We start from the raw sequence: 18,011 nt of genomic DNA, 5'->3' as shown, positions 1-18,011 counted from the left end.
TATATTGTCGACTCACCTATCTTGTACACTTGGCGAATGGGTAAAAATATTCTTCTACCTTGTCCAATTTAGGTTTTCTTGTGGATGTGATAATCACTCCCAAAAAAAGTGATGAAAACATAAGAGTTTGCCACATAAACTGCAACAAATGAATGCAACAGTTTCACAGTCACACGGTTTTCCCTGTGCTCTGTCAAAACATATGTTTTTAACGTTTTCATACAACGTTCCCATACTACGGTGCAATTACCTCGCATCGGACGGACGGACGGACGGACAGATAATAATTGTCTGAAAATAAAAAATTAAACTTTTCAGTCGAGGGAAGACTTGAACCAAGGACCTCTGATTCCGCAGCTCCTCACGCTAACCACGGGACCACGGCGATCCTGAACTCAGACAATCCTTGTTGTTGCCTATGTTGCGCATGGACTACTCGGTTTGTATATTTTGCTTATTTTTGTCATAGTTCCACACAACTTCTTGCTGTTTTCTCGATTGATCTGTGTTTAGTTTTTCAAGGCCTATCCACTGTGCCAACTTATAACTAAATCTGGGGGGGGGGGGGTGCGGTGCGATGGGGAGGTTCCCTTATAAGAGCAAGACTCGGTCACGACGTTTGCAGTGATAGACGGAGAGAAAGAGATTTAAAGCGAAATCTAAGAAGCATAGCAAAGCAACAACCAATGACAGCTTTCTGCTGTGGAGGGTGGGGGACCATTGCAGCAACACAGATGTGAAACCGGGCAAGGGGGCACATTGGAAAGGAGAGACGGTTCAGATCCCCCCGTCTGGCCATGAACTGCTTTAGGCAAATGCCAGGATGGTTCCTTTAAAAAGCCGTGGGAGATTTCCTTCCCCATCCTTCCCTAATCCGGGCTTGTGCTCCGTCTCTAATGACCTTGTTGTCGACGGAGTGTTCAACTCTGATCTTCCTTCCTTCACACGACGTGAGACACTGAAACCTCTGATAGGACACGGGTAAAAATTTGGTTGTGAATACAGAATGTTAAAAAAAAGTATTCCATAATGAGATATTCACTCTGCAGCCAAGTGTGCGCTTATATGAAACTTCATGGCAGATTAAAACTGTGTGCCGGAACTCATCAGGATGGATCACGTAACAATGTCTTAAAAAGCGTTTAGTCTGTCATATGAGAACCACTGTTTTCACGATTTGGATTTTTCTTCTTTTTATTTCGTGGCAGAATGCCCTTGTCCGCAGCTCGTGGTCGTGCGGTAGCGTTCTCGCTTCCCACGCCCGGGTTCCTGGGTTCGATTCCCGGTGGGGTCAGGGATTTTCTCTGCCTCGTGATGACTTGGTGTTGTGTGATGTCCTTAGGTTAGGTAGGTTTAAGTAGTTATATGGGACTGATGACCATAGATGTTAAGTCCCATAGTGCTCAGAGCCATTTGAACCATTTGATGCCCTTTCTGCCGCCTAAGACATCAGTCAACGTAAGGGAGAGAAGTGGCGAGAGCCATCTGTCTGCGAATCGTGTGACCTACGTTCTGTGTGTAACCGGATTTTACCTGAAACTTACTGACAGATTAAAAGTGTGTGCCGAACTGAGACTCGAACTCGGGATCTTTGCCTTTCGCGGGCCAGTGCTCTACCAGCTGAGCTATCCAAGCATGACTCACGACCCGTCCTCGCAGCTTCAGTTCCGCCAGTACCTTGTCTCCTACCTTCCAAACTTCACAGAAGCTCTCCTGCGAACCTAGCAGAACTAGCACTCCTGGAAGAAAGGATATTGCGCAGACATGGCTTAGCCACAGGGTAGGGGAGGGAGGTCCCGAGTTTGAGCCTCGGTCCGGGACATAGTTTTAATCCGTCAGGAAGTTTCATATCAGCGCACACTCCGCTGCAGAGTGAAAATCTCATTCCGGATTTTACCTGTTTGCGTATCGTATTGTCTGAAGCGGTGATTGGGGAGCAACCCAGCATTAGCGTAAACGATAGTGGGAAGCTACTCGAAAATCTCACCAAGGTCGACAGAGGTCAATGACTTGCGCGGATAGTATCTATGTTTGGCTCACGACCCCGGCTCGCCATCTAGCAAGTCGCGTGTCGAGTTACACGTGCGGGTCGGGTAAAGTAATAAACCATCACCAAATAACTAGGCTTTCTAACACGATACTAATAAGCTGTTTAGCACGATACGGTCCAAAAGAGAACTGTAACCCTTCTACAGCCTCTAGAATTGTGTAACAGCAATTGTGAAATCATTTAAAGCCATATTGACTGTTAATCGATAGCGACTGTTTCCAAGTTTTTTCAGAGACGGCTAGTAGCCACAGTATTTGTTGACTTACTTAAATTATTTAATGAAGCAACATGTTCGAGGGACAGAATTCACGCTGCAATGGCAAAACAGAAACATTTAACAAAAGTACACATAGATATTACAGTCGCTCTTCAGAGTCTTGGCATGTGCTGTGGTCATCCTGTACACAAAGAGAAGCGCAACCTAGTATGAGGGATTTTTCACTTACTTTGCTGATCTGCTGTTTTTAAGTAATCACTCACTATCTTAATGTGAAATATCTTAATCGTTGTAGCCGAAACTAAACGAAATTACGGATTTCAAGAACTGATGTTTTTCCAACGACTTTAAATTCAGTACTACTAAAATAGAATATATTTTACTATTAACAAAACACATGAAAATCTTTGTTCCAGTAGCTGTATCTTCGTTATTATTTAAATTAATTTTTATACCGTCGTTTCTAACACCAAATCACCACAGTCTCTTATTGTAACATATTTCGTCAACGAACATCAGCGTTGCGGCAATAACATGTGTAGAGGACATTGCAGGTGATTGATAACACCAGCGTCGACGTGTCGAAGGGTAAATCGAAGAAAATTTTGTTTTGACCGTCGTTTTGTTTCTTCTGCACAATATTGTTGATTTGCAAGAGTGCTTAACAGGATCCAAGGAGCCAGAATGATGGAGGTTCAAAATGGTTCAAATGGCTCTGAGCACTATGGGACTTAACATCTGTGGTCATCAGTCCCCTAGAACTTAGAACTACGTATACCTAACTAACCTAAGGACATCACACACATCCATGTCCGAGGCAGGATTTGAACCTGCGGCCGTAGCGGTCACGCGGTTCCAGACCGAAGCGCCTAGAACCGCACGGCCACACCGGCCGGCAATGATGGAGGTAATGAACGCACCAGAAGAAGACAGGCGTTTCATATCAACAAAGTGAGTGATTATTTAGAAATTTTTACGTGAACAGCAGATCAACCAACTAAGTGAATATTCTCTCGCAGTTAGGGTATCCTCCTCTTTCTCCGCAGCATGACCATAACACATGCCAAGACTGTAAACAGCACCTTTAATATCTAAATGAACTTTTGTTAAATGTTTTTTGTGTTGGAGCCTGAAGATGAAGTTGTTACCTGGAAATATCTTGCATTATTAAATAATTTGGGTGAGTCAAAAAATTCTGTCAATTGCAGCAGTATGTGAAAATACTTCTCATGGAACTGTAAAATACGCCGCTTATCCTACTACTTATGACTTCAGATCACAGAAAAAGTTCATCATTCCATATTTTGTCCGTTTTGACCCGAATATAGAAAGAAAAGGTGTAAAGAGATGTGGTGTGGATGAGAAGAGGGAGTTTTACCTGAGTGATGAGTATGACGGAGATGATGGGCAGCAGGGCACTGATCAGAGCAGCGTTTCTCCAGTCGGTGACCGTGCCCAGCAGGTACTCCACGAAGAAGCCCACAGACACGCACAGCTCTGGAAAAAAAAGAAAGCGGCAGAGGCTGAAGTGCCAGCTGTCACAGTCGCGTTTTGTCTACAGTAGCCAGTGACGTCTGTGCGCGAGGAAAATACCTATCTCCTATCTCCTCTCTCTCTCTCTCTCTCTCTCTCTCTCTCTCTCTGTGTGTGTGTGTGTGTGTGTGTGTGCGCGCGTGTGTGGCACGACACGACACGAAGTTCACGGACGATTGCCACAGCAGCTGACGTCATCCGACGAGCGCCCTCGTCGGCATGTTGTTTGTGCTGACCCTTGATTTACGTCGTACCGACGGCCATTGTGCTGGCAAAACTTCTGGTACGGTACGCCGTTTGTCTGGTCATCGTATTTTTGCTATATCGAAACAAATATTGAGCATCCTCGGCCAATTGCAAAATCAGCTTGGGTTTGGAAAAGCACTTGGGATTTCACTGGGCACAACTTTATCTCTGTCGTGCATATGTCCACTACAGTGGACAGCTGTTAATGGTCCCTTTATCGCGCTTTCAATCATTCCCGAGGCTGCAAATGCACGCAGTCCACTCCAATGACACCAATTATTTACAGGCAAACCATAAACAGTACGCGAGGTGCTGTGCCTTGCTCTATCTCCTGTAGAAATATGTGACACCTTAAAAAAACTCTGTATATTTACACTGGGGAAGTTGAAAGTGTTACATACAATCACCACCTTAACCGAAGGCTACCTAACAGGTACTTCAGTATTTCTACAGTTGTGACTTCATATTTGGAGTATGAGCAGGAATAGTAGGAACATCAATAAGAATGCTTATTCGTGCTGATATGTTGATCAAAATTTCATCTTTTTAAGGGCTTAGAGATGCACTGAAAAGCAACGGTATAAAGCTTGCTACAACCACGAGAGTCAGCAGTTGCGTAACATTGCACAGATACGGGCTTTTGTAACGCTGCTCTACAAGTTCTGTTCGTCGTATTTTCAAATGCGCATGGGTATTACAAAATTTAATTTAATCTCTTTCTCAGTGTCGACCAAAGAAAGCTATCGGTTTCATACCAGCTTGTAGGAAGCTTCAAGACAGCTACTTAGCTGACTGAGGAGGGTAGACAGAGTTTACAACACAGAAAATCGTTTGTTATTCTAAATTTAAGTAAATGTAAATAAAGTTAAGTCACAGTGTCGAGAGCAGCTTTCAAAAACGTACTAATCCTGCCTGCACAACAGAGAGACACTAACGCGGACAGCAAGAAGTCAGCACAGGAAATGGAATAAAATACAATGATAATTACTTAAAACGAATAGGCGTTGTTGATGCGCTGCTAAAACTGGGTACTATGAGGGCAACTGGGGAAGTACAGTTCAGTCTGGCGCACTATGGAATCCAGAGAGAAAATACGATGAAGTTCTGCACAGATGTGTTGGGCGGTGTCTCTGGTAGTAGCACTTGTGACTAGATTCTACTTCTATACTGGTGATATTGACAGTGAATAACATCGCGATAGGTCAGAGAGAGAGAGAGAGAGAGAGAGAGAGAGAGTAATCACACGAAGGGACGATGGAGGCAACCAGGCTTTGGGGTAGAGGGTGTTGGGGGAAGGGGGGGGCTACGTGTCACTTCTTACCACATGGTGATATAGATGTAGGTTTGCAGCTTCTGCCACGCTGTGTCACAACTCCTGCACGACGTAGTTGCACTCACCGCAACAAAAAAAGTGGCATTTAATCAAGGGCGACATTACGAGCCTTTGTCCACGGTAATGGATAGTAAAAAACTGTATCGTGGCCCAAGATAAATCGCGCCAAGAGCTGCCATCTCCGCCGGCGTCTTCGAAGTGGAGCATGTTACTGCAACGTTGAAGTCTGTGGAAGTGGGCTCAGGCCCCTGTGCTCAGGAGATTTATTACCTCGAAGTCATCACACTTCAGCAAGTTCCCAACCTCAAAAAGTATACTGCGCTAACAGCTGGTAACAGCAAGTTCCACCTGCCGGGATACACAACGCAATTTCTTTGGTCCACAGAGGTTCAACATCGTGCCTTGATGCAAGCAGGTGCGAGCAGCGTCGTTTTACGTATCTCTTCATCTCCTCGCAGAAAGAAACTTCCAACTGATTGTAACGGTAGTCTTAATTTTGTGAGAATAGGTGAATCCTCGAGTAATGATCGTATAAGAAATCAGGTTCGGGACTACTATTTTCCAGTACGTAAAGAATCTGGCTATTACTGTCTCCTTTCTCTCCGATTTTTTCTGAGGGAGTACTTTGCAAATGAAGTTTTACATATTGCAAAATAAAATTAATGGCAAGCATCTCACCAGCGTGACAGTAGTAAAGAAAGGATGCAGATTTTGTACCAGTGCGTATGGACTTTTAATTACTTGGGCCCTTTCTCTTTGTTTACAGAATCTAGCCAAAGCACATGTGCGCGGTTCAGCGCTTGGTGCTACGGTCGCAGGTTCGAATCCAGCCTCGGGCATGGATGTGTGTGATGTCCTTAGGTTGGTTGGGCTTAAGTAGTTCTAAGTTTAGGGTACTGATGACCTCAGATGTTAAGTCCCATAGTGCTCACAGCCATTTGAACCATTTAGCGCGTGGTGAGGTTGGCTAATGTCCATGTGTTCCATTACTATGGGTTATGGCAACGTGAAGATTACTTCCACCTCATCGTGTTGAAACTGTTTAAGGAAGCCTTAGAGATTCTCTTAACAGTATGTGTAATAATCTTGACAGTCCGATCAGTTTGGGCAAGGCATGGATACGGTGCTTTCTGTAATTGCATCGCAGAGGAGCCGCGACAATGTTGCTGCCACCGCAGACACATTAAAAAATGATTAGCGTTCTCTAACTGCCGATGGGGTTGGGAAGGGGAACTGCATCTGCCGCCGACCAGAAACTTTGGTGTGGACTCACTTTCGCAATGCAACCTCAATGGACCACATATAGGACACTATTGGTACCGCGTCGTCAGTCTCTTGGCTCAGTCGGAGGATGACCGGAAGATAGATGGCTAAGAGGCTAATATAAGAATTATAAATACTCGACATTTTCGGTTGGAGAGCGACCAATGAATTGAATGTAAAGAAAGCTTTTGATATGAAGTTTTATTGCCTTGATCACTTTTATACACACTGTATTAGTATTTTCGAAAGGACTAAACTGCCATCTTCATATCCATAGAGCACAATTAATGAAATCATGCTGTGCAGTTTATCGTAGTTTGTGTTTACTAAAACAGGGCAAACAACGTTTGAATGGAAAGAAAAGAAATAAGCAGGTGAGTGTAAATGGCAACGAGTGATTTTGGTAAACTAAGTAGTATTATTAAAACAATAGAGAGTGGAATATGACAAAACCGGGAACAACTCGTGAGACGGCAGAACTGGTCGTGCGGTCAAACCATCAAACAGCGCATCACCTACAGTAACAGGACGATGACGACGACGACGACAACAACAGAGAGACAGGCAACAGAGATGGCACAGCTGAACAACAAGTCCAACGAGTAAGTCAAGATCAGAAAACTAGGATGTAACGAATCCTATGACAATGACAATGATGTGAAGTGACAAACTGAAGTTTGCTCAGTAAACAAAGGAGAGATGCATGTGTGGAGAGGTAGGAAAACAAATAAATGAGACAAGGAACAAACTACAGTCAAAGATGAAATTGTGGCTCTAACGAAAGTCAAATGAGGGTGGCTGATGGTCCAAGGAAGTACTCGGCTAGAGTACATGAGATAAGAAAGTGGTAGAGGGCATTAGAAAACATACAGGAACAATATGGCTGCTTATTACTGGAAACTGTGATGCTTGTAAATGGAGTAGGCATTTTTCGAGCAGTGGATGTCAGATACCGGCTGCTGCTGATGATTAAATTGTCTGTAGATGCTCAAAGGAATCTGATGCCCGTTTCAATATTTAGCTATTTGATTGCCCTGTAAGTTACTACATCATATATTTTCTTTAAGAATTGAATGGACACATGAATGTACGAGGGCTATTCCGAAAGTAAGGTCCGATAGGTCGCGAAATGGAAACCACGGTAAAAATCAAAAATGTTTTATTTGCAACAGTTAGATACACCTTGCAGCTACTTATCTCCATAGTCGCCGACCCGACTTAGACGTGTATCGTAGCGTTGTACCATCTTTCCCATACCCTCGCTATAGAAGGCAGCCGCCAGTGCTCTCCGCCAATTCTCTACGCTGGCCTACGGCTCGTTGTCTTGTGCCGAAATGTTGTCTTCATAACCAGCTGTTCATGTGACCTGAGCTGAAACTCAGAGGGAGACAATTACGGGCTGTATTGTGAGTAATCTCACATTTCCATTTGAAAACGATGCAGGAGCATCTTCATTGCCCCTGCAGAATGCGGCTGAGAATGGTCTTGAAGACGAAACAGCACGACAGTTATGTAATGTTAGCTGCATAGCTTCAGGGGAAATTTCTCACCAGGCCCCCGTACTTGGCGGCAGACACTATTTTCTAGACATCTTTACGCACTCACTGCGAGCTCAGAAATGAGAAGAGCGACGTGATGCTAACTGGGGTTATACTAGAGACACTACCCAACACATCTGTGCAAAGCTTTATCGGATTTTCATAGTCGTTTCCATTTCGTGACCGATCGGACCTTACTTTCGGAATAGCCCTCGTACTTAATGGGAAAGGGAAACAGTAGGCACCTCTTTTCGAAGGTGACGTTTCTAAGGAGAGAAATCAGCCGTAGTTTACTTGGATAACTTTTCTCACAAGGTTGCCCACATCTATAGCTCATATGAATTGCTCGGATTGTCCAGGAACTGTGCTTTTACTATTATTATTTTTGTTGTTGATCTTAGCTTCAAGTCGAAGACGGATTTGATGCAGCTGTCCACTCCAGTGCATCCTGTGAAAGTCTCCTCAGCTCTTTGTAACCACCGGAATGTGAAATCCTTTCAACTTCGCTAATGTATTCAAGTCTTGTTCTCTCACTTCTATTTTTACACCCACACCACGTCGCGCGATTGTCCTCTGTAAACCATTCATTTTGCTTCTCTTAAAGACGTCCCTTCGCTGAACTCATAACGCTTGGTAGTGGCCTCGTGTTACTCAACATATCGTTTACTATTAGAATTCTGAAATCATTCTCAGATTAAATCTTTAATTAACTGGCTCAACGAGCTGATCACGAATCTGCGGCTAATTCTTTTTAATACAGTGATTAACACATTTTAGCGAACAAATGGTTAGAGCCACCACCTATCCGATCATCTACTGTGGTCCCCTCTCCCAGACACTTTTATAATGCAATACTTAACACATTTTCACAAATAACTTGAGGAGCCGTAACCGTCTCGACTTAACAGTCTGCCCGCCAGCACTAGACTCTCCACCACCAATATGTTCCATGATAATTAACGCAACTGCAAAGAGCCACCACCAATAAACTGTTCAAATTGTAAATTCCTAAGGGACCTAAATACTGATGTCATCGGTACCTAGACTTACACACTACTTAAACTAACTTATGCTAAGAACAACGCACACACCCATGCCTGAGGGAGGACTTGAACTTCCGGCGGGAGCGGATAAACTGTTGACTGTGTCCCCCGCCACCAGACTGAGCTATCAGTTATGAAATATGAGTTCCTGCCGACGCAGAAGGAGTTCTGCTCGAGCGTTTTTGTCAAACACAGCAAAGGAATTTTCATGTTAATATACATTCTGTAGCCATGCTTGGCTAATAACAAGCGAGGGCGTTATTCCCATTTGGGTGACCCCATGCCACGTCAACAAAAAGCCACGCTGCTGTCTCCACGCGGCGTCCTGCCAAGACTATAGTCCTCTGACGTATTGCACCATATTATCGGTATCTGACACTCTTTGTAACATTTTTTATATTCCCTCAGCTACTGAATTAACTATTCCTTGATCCTTGAGGAAATGTGTTAGCAGTATATGCCTTATTTTAATCAACGATGGCATACAGCTTATTTTTCCCTGGTTCGGTTCAGTACCGCTTCGTTATTTATCGGATCTATGAACTGAATTTTCATCTCTGTTCCGTAACAGATTTTAAAAGCTTAGATTATCTTTTTGTTTGTTCTCTGGTCCACGTTTATCAATATACGAATGAGCTAGCTGTAAAAGAAGCTGGAGATTACGTGAACTGTTTAGAAAATGATGGACACATATTGTACGCAAAACCACCGCTATAGCTGATGGTGCTGCAGATGTTAAAGTTGCAGCACTGGACGTAGAGAGAGTCGGAAACCGGTAACTGCAGAAAATACCATGGAAAAAATGACATTTTGTCGTGGATAGTGACTGACTTTATAACTTTATATTAACATCTTTTTTACACTAACGTAGATAGTATTTTACATCACCAATGGCTTTGCCAACCACTGACCATTAATATAATCAGAAAAGAACAAGAACATATTTTACTTTGTCAAGTATATAAACAGAAAACACTAAGTGAACATTTGATGTAGTGTATTTCATTGGTAGGTGGAGCATAGGCGATGACGGACTGTTACGGACCATCGGAGTATCCACAGATGCCCTGGGTTATATCGTCAACCCCTCAATAGTGTTTCTTCGAATGGGATCATCTGACATTGTTGGTGGCGATCAGGCTGTCAGGTAAGCACGCCACTCCCTTTAATACACTACTGGCCATTAAAATGGCTACACCAAGAAGAAATGCAGATGACAAACGGGTATTCATTGGACAAATATAATATACTAGAACTGACATGTGAGTACATTTTCACACCATTTGCGTGCATAGATCCGGAGAAATCAGGACCCAGAACAACCACCTCTGGCCGTAACAACGGCCTTGATACGCCTGGACATGGAGTGAAACAGAGCTTGGATGGCGTGTACAGGTACAGCTGCCCATGCAGCTTCAACACGATACCACAGATCGTCAAGAACAGTGACTGGCGTATTGTGACGAGGCAGTTGCTCGGCCACCATTGACCAGACGTTTTCAGTTGATGAGAGATGTGGAGAATGTGCTGGCCAGGGCAGTAGTCGAACATTTTCTGTATCAAGAAAGGCCCGTACAGGACCTGCAACATGCGGTCGTGCATTATCCTGCTGAAATGTAGGGTTTCACAGGGATCGAATGAAGTGTATCTGAAATGTAACGTCCACTGTTCAAAGTGCCGTCAGTGCGAACAAGAGCTGACCGAGACGTGTAACCAATTTCACCCCATACCATCACGCCGGGTGATACGCCAGTATGGCGATGACGAATACACGCTTCCAATGTGCGTTCACCTCTATGTCGCAAAACACGGATGCGACCATCATGATGCTGTAAACAGAACCTGGATTCATCCGAAAAAAATGACGTTTTGCCATTCGTGCACCCAGATTCGTCGTTGAGTACACCATCGCAGGCGCTTCTGTCTGTGATGCAGCGTCAAGGGTAACCGCAGCCATGGTATCCGAGCTGATAGTTCATGCTGCTCCAAACGTCGTCGAACTGTTCGTGCAGATGGTTGTTGTCTTGCAGACGTCCCCATCTGTTGACTCAGGGATCGAGACGTGCCTGCACGATCCGTTACAGCCATGCAGATAACATGCCTGTCATCTCGACTGCTAGTGAAACGAGGCCGTTGGGATCCAACACGGCGTTCCGTATTACCCTCCTGAACCCACCGATTCCATATTCTGCTAACAGTCATTGGATCTCGGCCAACGGGAGTAGCAATGTGTCGCGATACGGTAAACCGCAATCGCGATAGACTACAATCCGACCTTCATCAAAGTCGGAAACGTGATTGTGCGCATTTCTCCTCCTTAGACGAGGCATCACAAGAACGTTTCACTAGGCAACGCCGGTCAACTGCTGAGGAATCGGTTGGAAACTTTCCTCATGTAAGCACGTTGTAGGTTGGTTGGTTGTTGGGATGTTTAAGGGGGACTAAACAGCTAAGGTCATCAGTCCCCCATTCCAAAAACAGGCGAGACAGGGTCACGAAGCAGGTAAAACCCTAGAGGGAAGGAGACTCCCCACAGGCACTACAAGAACACAAATGCAACAACGAACACTACAGACAAGAAGAGGACAGACAAACACCAGGCACTAACAAACAGAAGAAAAGAAGATGGCTGGAAACTGGTTGACTGACCGCGAGACAAAAAAAAGGGAAAGAGTCAACCAGCAGACTATACACCAAAACAGCAACAAATGTAAAGAGACGCGAGGACAAAAGACACAGAATGGGAAGGTGCAGGACCTCCCTAAATCGAACCATAAAAAGGACTACCACGGATAAAATGTAAAACATTGTCAGCCATGGAGGCATCGTCAGATAAAACCAAAGCCAAAGTGCCCGGGAGATTAAAAGATTGCCGGAGTGTGCGCAGTCGAGGACACTCCAGCAAAATGTGGCCGACCGTCAGCCGGGACCCACACCGACACAGAGGGGGATCCTCCTGACGCAACAGATGGCCGTGCGTCAGGTATGTATGGCCGATGCGCAGCCGACACAGGACCACCGAGTCCCTGCGAGAAGCCCGCAGGGAGGAACGCCACACATCGGTCGTCTCCTTGACAGCCCGCAGTTTATTCGGGGCTGTCATGCCACGCCACTCAGCAGCCCACATCCCAAGCACCTTACGGCGCAACACCAGCTGCTGGTCGCGAGCCGTAAGGCCGATCTCCAAAGCTGGGGCGTCTATCGCCCCTTTGGCCAGCCTGTCAACACGTTCGTTCCCCGGGATGCCAACGTGACCTGGCGTCCAAACAAAAACCACCGAACGACCAGAACGGGTAATGGTGGAAACAGACTCCCGAATAGAGGACACCAGAGGAGAACAGGGATAGCAGCGGTCGATGGCCTGGAGGCTGCTCAGGGAGTCACTGCAGATGACGATGGACGTACCTGAGCAGGAACGCATATGCTCAAGAGCGCGCAAGATGGCCACCAGCTCTGCAGTAAAAACACTACAGCCAGCTGGCAAGGAGCGCTGTTCAACATGGGCAGCGTGAGCAAAAGCGTAGGCAGTGCGACCATCAACCAGGGAACCATCGGTGTAGACAGGCTCACAGCCCGGAAATGAGACGAGGAGCGCAAGAAAACGGCGACGGAGGGCCACAGGCGGAACCGAGTCCTTGGGTCCCTGTGCCAAGTCCAGACGGACGGACGGCCGGGACAAACACCAGGGAGGCGTAGGTGCACGGACCCGGAAGGGAGGCGGAAGAGGGAATGAACCCAGTTCGGACAGCAGGGACTGGACATGGACAGCTATGGAAAGCCCAGACCGAGGTCGCCGTTCGGGCAGATGGAGGACCGTGACAGGGAAAAGCAGGCGATGATTGGGATGGCCCGGCGAGCAATGAACGTGGACAGCATAGTCGGCGAGCAGTCGATAGCGGCGAATCCGCAGCGGGGGAACCCCGGCCTCCACCAGTAGACTATCCACGGGGCTCGTACGAAATGCGCCAGTTGCAAGCCGGACCCCACAGTGATGTATGGGGTCTAACAACTTCAACACGGAGGGTGATGCAGACCCATAGGCCAGGTTCCCATAATCAAGCCTGGACTGCACAAGGGCTCTGTACAGTCGCAACAGCGTGCAGCGATCCGCACCCCAAGATGTGTGGCTGAGGCAGCGGAGGGCGTTGAGGTGACGCCAGCATTTTTGCTTCAGCTGAGTAATATGAGGAACCCATGTGAGCCGGGCATCAAACACGAGCCCCAAGAAGCGGCAAGTGTCCACAACTTCAAGCAGGTGGCCGTCGAGGTAAAGTTCAGGATGAGGGTGGACCGTCCGACGCCTGCAGAAGTGCATAACTCGAGTCTTGGCTGCAGAGAACTGAAAACCGTGAGTCAGAGCCCATGATGCTGCCTTCCGAACGGCTACCTGCAGCCTGCGTTCGGCGACTCCCGTAGTCGTGGAGCTAAATGAGATGCAGAAGTCGTCGGCATACAAAGAAGGAGACACCGACGACCCCACGGCTGCAGCCAGACCATTAATGGCCACTAGAAATAAGGACACGCTCAACACCGAGCCCTGCGGGACCCCATTTTCCTGTGTATAAGAGGAACTAGAGGTGGCACCGACTTGCACCCGGAAAGAGCGGCGCAATAGAAAGGTTTGAAGAAAAGCCGGGAGCCGACCACGAAGACCCCACGCATGCAGCGTGGCAAGAATGTGATGCCTCCATGTGGTGTCATACGCCTTCCGCAGATCAAAAAATACAGCAACGAGATGCTGACGTCGGGCAAAGGCCGTACGGATAGCAGATTCCAGCCGCACCAAACTGTCCGCTGCAGACCGGCCCCGACGGAAGCCACCCTGGGATGGAGCGAGGAGACCGCGCGATTCAAGGACCCAACACAAACGCCGCCCCACCATACGTTCGAGCAATTTGCACAAAACGTTGGTGAGGGTAATGGGACGATAGCTGTCCACCGCCAGTGGGTCCGCATCGGGCTTCAAAATGGGGACAATAAGACCCTCACGCCATTGCGACGGGAACACGCCCTCGCTCCAAATGCGGTTGAAGATGGTGAGGACGTGTCGCTGGCAGTCCCTGGAAAGATGCTTCAGCATCTGCGCGTGTATACCGTCTGGTCCTGGTGCTGTATCTGGGCAGTCGGCGAGGGCAGCAAGGAATTCCCGCTCGCTGAAAGGAGCATTGTATTTCTCAGAACGACGCGTGTGGAACGATAACGGCGTCCGCTCGGCTCGCTCCTTTAGAGAGCGAAAGGCGGGGGGATAAGTTGCAGTCGCAGAGCTCTGAGCAAAGTGCGCAGCAAGGTGTTCAGCAATGGCGGCAGCGTCCGTGCAGACAGCGCCGTCCACGTTGTAGGTGTCGCCACCGGCGCCAACCTTGCGTGAATGCTCTGAAAAGCTAATTATTTGCATATCACAGCATCTTTTTCCTGTCGGTTAAATTTCGCTTCTGTAGCACGTCATCTTCGTGGTGTAGCAATTTTAAAGGCCAGTAGTGTAGTATTCAGTACGAACACGCACTATATATCGCTTTCTTGCGTTCGTATACTCTCATTGTCACTCATAACTAAGCAAGCACGATACTACACCATGTAAACAACCATCAAAGTACTCTATGGTCAGTGCAAAATTTTACCAATGCGCTACAATATTTAAAAAATAAACAGACTGTGTTTGACTGTCGTCATGACAGGCCTGACTTAATATTGTTTCAATATTCGCTTTACCTAATGCAGTACGATCGAATATGTCGTTTATGTTTTTTTTTTTTTGGTTTATGGCGCAAAACTTCTATGGTCATTAGCGCCCAGCCCGTGACTTAGGAAACAGTAAAAAACCGAAATTGAAAACCAACAGCAATGGGAACAAGGTCATAAAATTGGAGAAACTAAAAGCAGAAGGAATGCTTAAAAATCCACTACAGAAAGGGGTTGGTTGTCCCCAAAAAAGGCTTCAAATGACTGACGTCATTTCACTGTCACTAATAAACTGAAGAACGCGGTCGGCTGAGCGCGTGTCATCTGCTAAAATCGACGATAGATCAGGCGATAACTGTAGACGGGAGCGTAACGGATAAAAATATGGGCATTCAATTAAAAGGTGTCTTACCGTTCACAGCTGAGAGCAGTAGGGACAGAGTGGGGGAGGATCGCCGCTTAAAAGATGTCGATGGCTAAAAAGACAGTGCCCTATCCGGAGTCTAGCTAAAATTACCTCCTCCCGACGACGCGTTCGGGAGGAAGAGGTCCAAGCGCAAGGAAGGGCTTTCACTTCCCGCAATTTATTATGGGGAAGTGTTGACCAATGCGCGTGCCATAAATGAGCAACTTTGCGACATAAAACGCTCCGTAGATCGGTGAAGGGAATCGACTGAATAGCTGGCCGAGGAAGAGAGACTGCAGCCTTGGCCGCTATATCGGCCGCCTCATTCCCACAGATACCAGCGTGTCCCGGGAGCCAGAGGAACGCCACCGAGACGCCCCCCAGGTGGAGCAAGCGCAGACAGTCCTGAATCTGGACCAGAGGGTGCACAGGGTAAAGAGCTTGGAGACTAAGGAGAGAGCTGAGAGAATCTGAGCAGATTATGTACTGTATCCGCTGATGGCGGCGGATGTAGTGGACAGCCTGGAGAACAGCGTAAAGCTCCGCAGTATAAACCGAACACTGGTCGGGAAGCCGAAACTGATTTGGGGTGTCGCCAACAATATAGGCACTCCCTACACCTAACGATAAAGGTCACGGAGCAGGCAGAACCGGGGACAGAGCCAAGGCGGTGCTGTACCCCAAGTTGTCAAGAAGGTTTTAGGAAAGCGGAAGGAAAGAGAATGGAGCAGTTGACGGAAGCGGACTCCCGGGGGTAGTAGGGAGGAGGAGCGGCCTGCATACCCTACATCAAAGGAGGCGTCGAAAAAAAGGTCATGGGCTGGATTAGCAGGCATGGAAGACAGATGGCTAGCATAACGACTCAGAAGGACTGCTCGCCGATTGGACAGCGGAGGTTCAGCAGTCTCAGCATAAAGGCTTTCCACAGGGCTAGTGTAAAAAGCTCCAGACACTAAACGTAATCCACGGTGGTGGATAGAGTCGAGACGCCGAAGAATAGACGGCCAAGCAGAGGAGTAGACTATGCTTCCATAATCCAATTTCGAGCGCACTAAGGCGCGATAGAGGCGGAGAAGGACCACTCGGTCCGCTCCCCAGAAGGTACCATTCAGGACACGGAGGGTGTTAAGGGATCGCAGACAGCGAGCCGAAAGATTACCCGAGCTGATACCTTCCGAAAGTGCCGATTGGTCCCTCCGTCCGTTTGTCGGGAGGTGTGATCTGAGGTGTGAACAATCACCTAAGGCGGGAGTGCCCTCAGAGAGGGCCCCCACAAGGGAGGAGCGCGCCATCGGAGACGCCGGTAATCATGGGGGATTCTTCCGCAATGGTTTCCTCACCTTCCACTATGTCTGCTCACAAACGTAAGTTCACTGAGTCTCAGCCACAGTCAGTTCTTCCATCGTTGCCACAGTTCCTTGTTGTTCTCGGTCTGACGAAGGTCACGACTTCTCCACGGTCAACCCTTTCATTATTCAGAAAGGTGTCGACGCAGTTGCAGGTCCAGTAAAGTCTTGTTCCAGATTACGGAGTGGCACCCTGTTGTTAGAAACAGTCAGTGCCCTCCAGGCCCCAAAATTGCTGCGTACCTCACTACTACACACTTTCCCTGTCCGGGTGGAACCGCACCGTACCTTAAATTCCTCGCGTGGAGTCGTTTATACACGCTCCCTCGATGGACTGTCTGACGAAGAAATTCAGCACTACCTGTCTGACCAGGGCGTAACGGCTGTTCATAGGTTTATGAAAAGGGTTGACACGAACATCATTCCAACCCGCACTGTCTTCTTGACATTTGACAAAGTTCAACTCCCATCGAAAATCAAAGCAGGCTATGAGATAATTTCCGTTCGCCCTTATGTCCCAAACCCTACGCGTTGCTATCGGTGTCAGCGGTTCAATCACACCAGCCAGTCCTGTTCCAATCCGGCCAAATGTGTTACGTGTGGCAAGACTGCCCATGAGGGTGCTTGTCCACCTCCATCCCCTCGCTGCATCAACTGTATGGGTGACCACGCTGCTTCCTCTCGAGATTGTCCCGTTTTTAAGGACGAAAAGCTCATCCAGGAAATTAGAGTAAAGGAAAAGGTGTCGACCTTTGCTGCTCGAAAATTATTCGCCAGTCGACAGCCCACCGTGCCTCAGAAAGGAAAATACAGCGCTGTCCTTGCCTCTCATCGGCCAACAAAGGAGGCGGCCACGCAGACATGCGACCTCAACTTTAGTGCCACGGTCGTCAGATCGGCCAGCGCAAAGATCGCACGTTCAACCTCACCACTTTCGCCTGCCCACTCTCTGGCTCACCCTTCGTCGAGTTCTGATAAATCTCGAGCCCACAAGTCAGACACCAAGACTTCGAAAAAAGAGCATACTCGTGAAGAGTTTTTACGTACGGCAACTTTACAACCATCGGTTCCTCCTTCCTCTAAACATCATACTTCCAAGAAGGCTATAACAAAACCAGTTCCTCTCCTTCTCCGCCAAGGCGTGTCCCATCTACAGCACCACCTGGCGGAAATCGCCCTCGGCCGTCTTCTGTGTCGCCGAGGCGCACTGCTGGCGGCCGATCAACCGGCCGTCGCTGGTGGCAGGAGCTGCTCCTGACCAACCTATGGATCAGGATCTTCTGCCTTCGGCTGAATGCCATTCCATGCTGTCGGTCGCAAGCTCAGAGCAGTCGTTGAGTTGACAGCGACCTTGGTC

General features: G+C 47.6%; 1 protein-coding gene across 1 annotated transcript in view; it reads right to left on the bottom strand.

Annotated features, from left to right (window-relative positions):
- The window catches only part of LOC126235382 (facilitated trehalose transporter Tret1-like), a 352,999-nt gene that overhangs the window by 65,903 nt on the left and 269,085 nt on the right, over positions 1-18,011 (bottom strand). The window contains exon 5 of the mRNA XM_049944104.1: positions 3,646-3,764. Coding sequence (XP_049800061.1) covers positions 3,646-3,764 — 119 coding nt within the window. The remainder of the gene's footprint in view (positions 1-3,645; positions 3,765-18,011) is intronic.

This window comes from Schistocerca nitens, chromosome 2, assembly GCF_023898315.1.
Source record: "Schistocerca nitens isolate TAMUIC-IGC-003100 chromosome 2, iqSchNite1.1, whole genome shotgun sequence".
Lineage (NCBI taxonomy): Eukaryota > Metazoa > Arthropoda > Insecta > Orthoptera > Acrididae > Schistocerca > Schistocerca nitens.
This window is presented reverse-complemented; position numbering and strand designations above follow the sequence as displayed.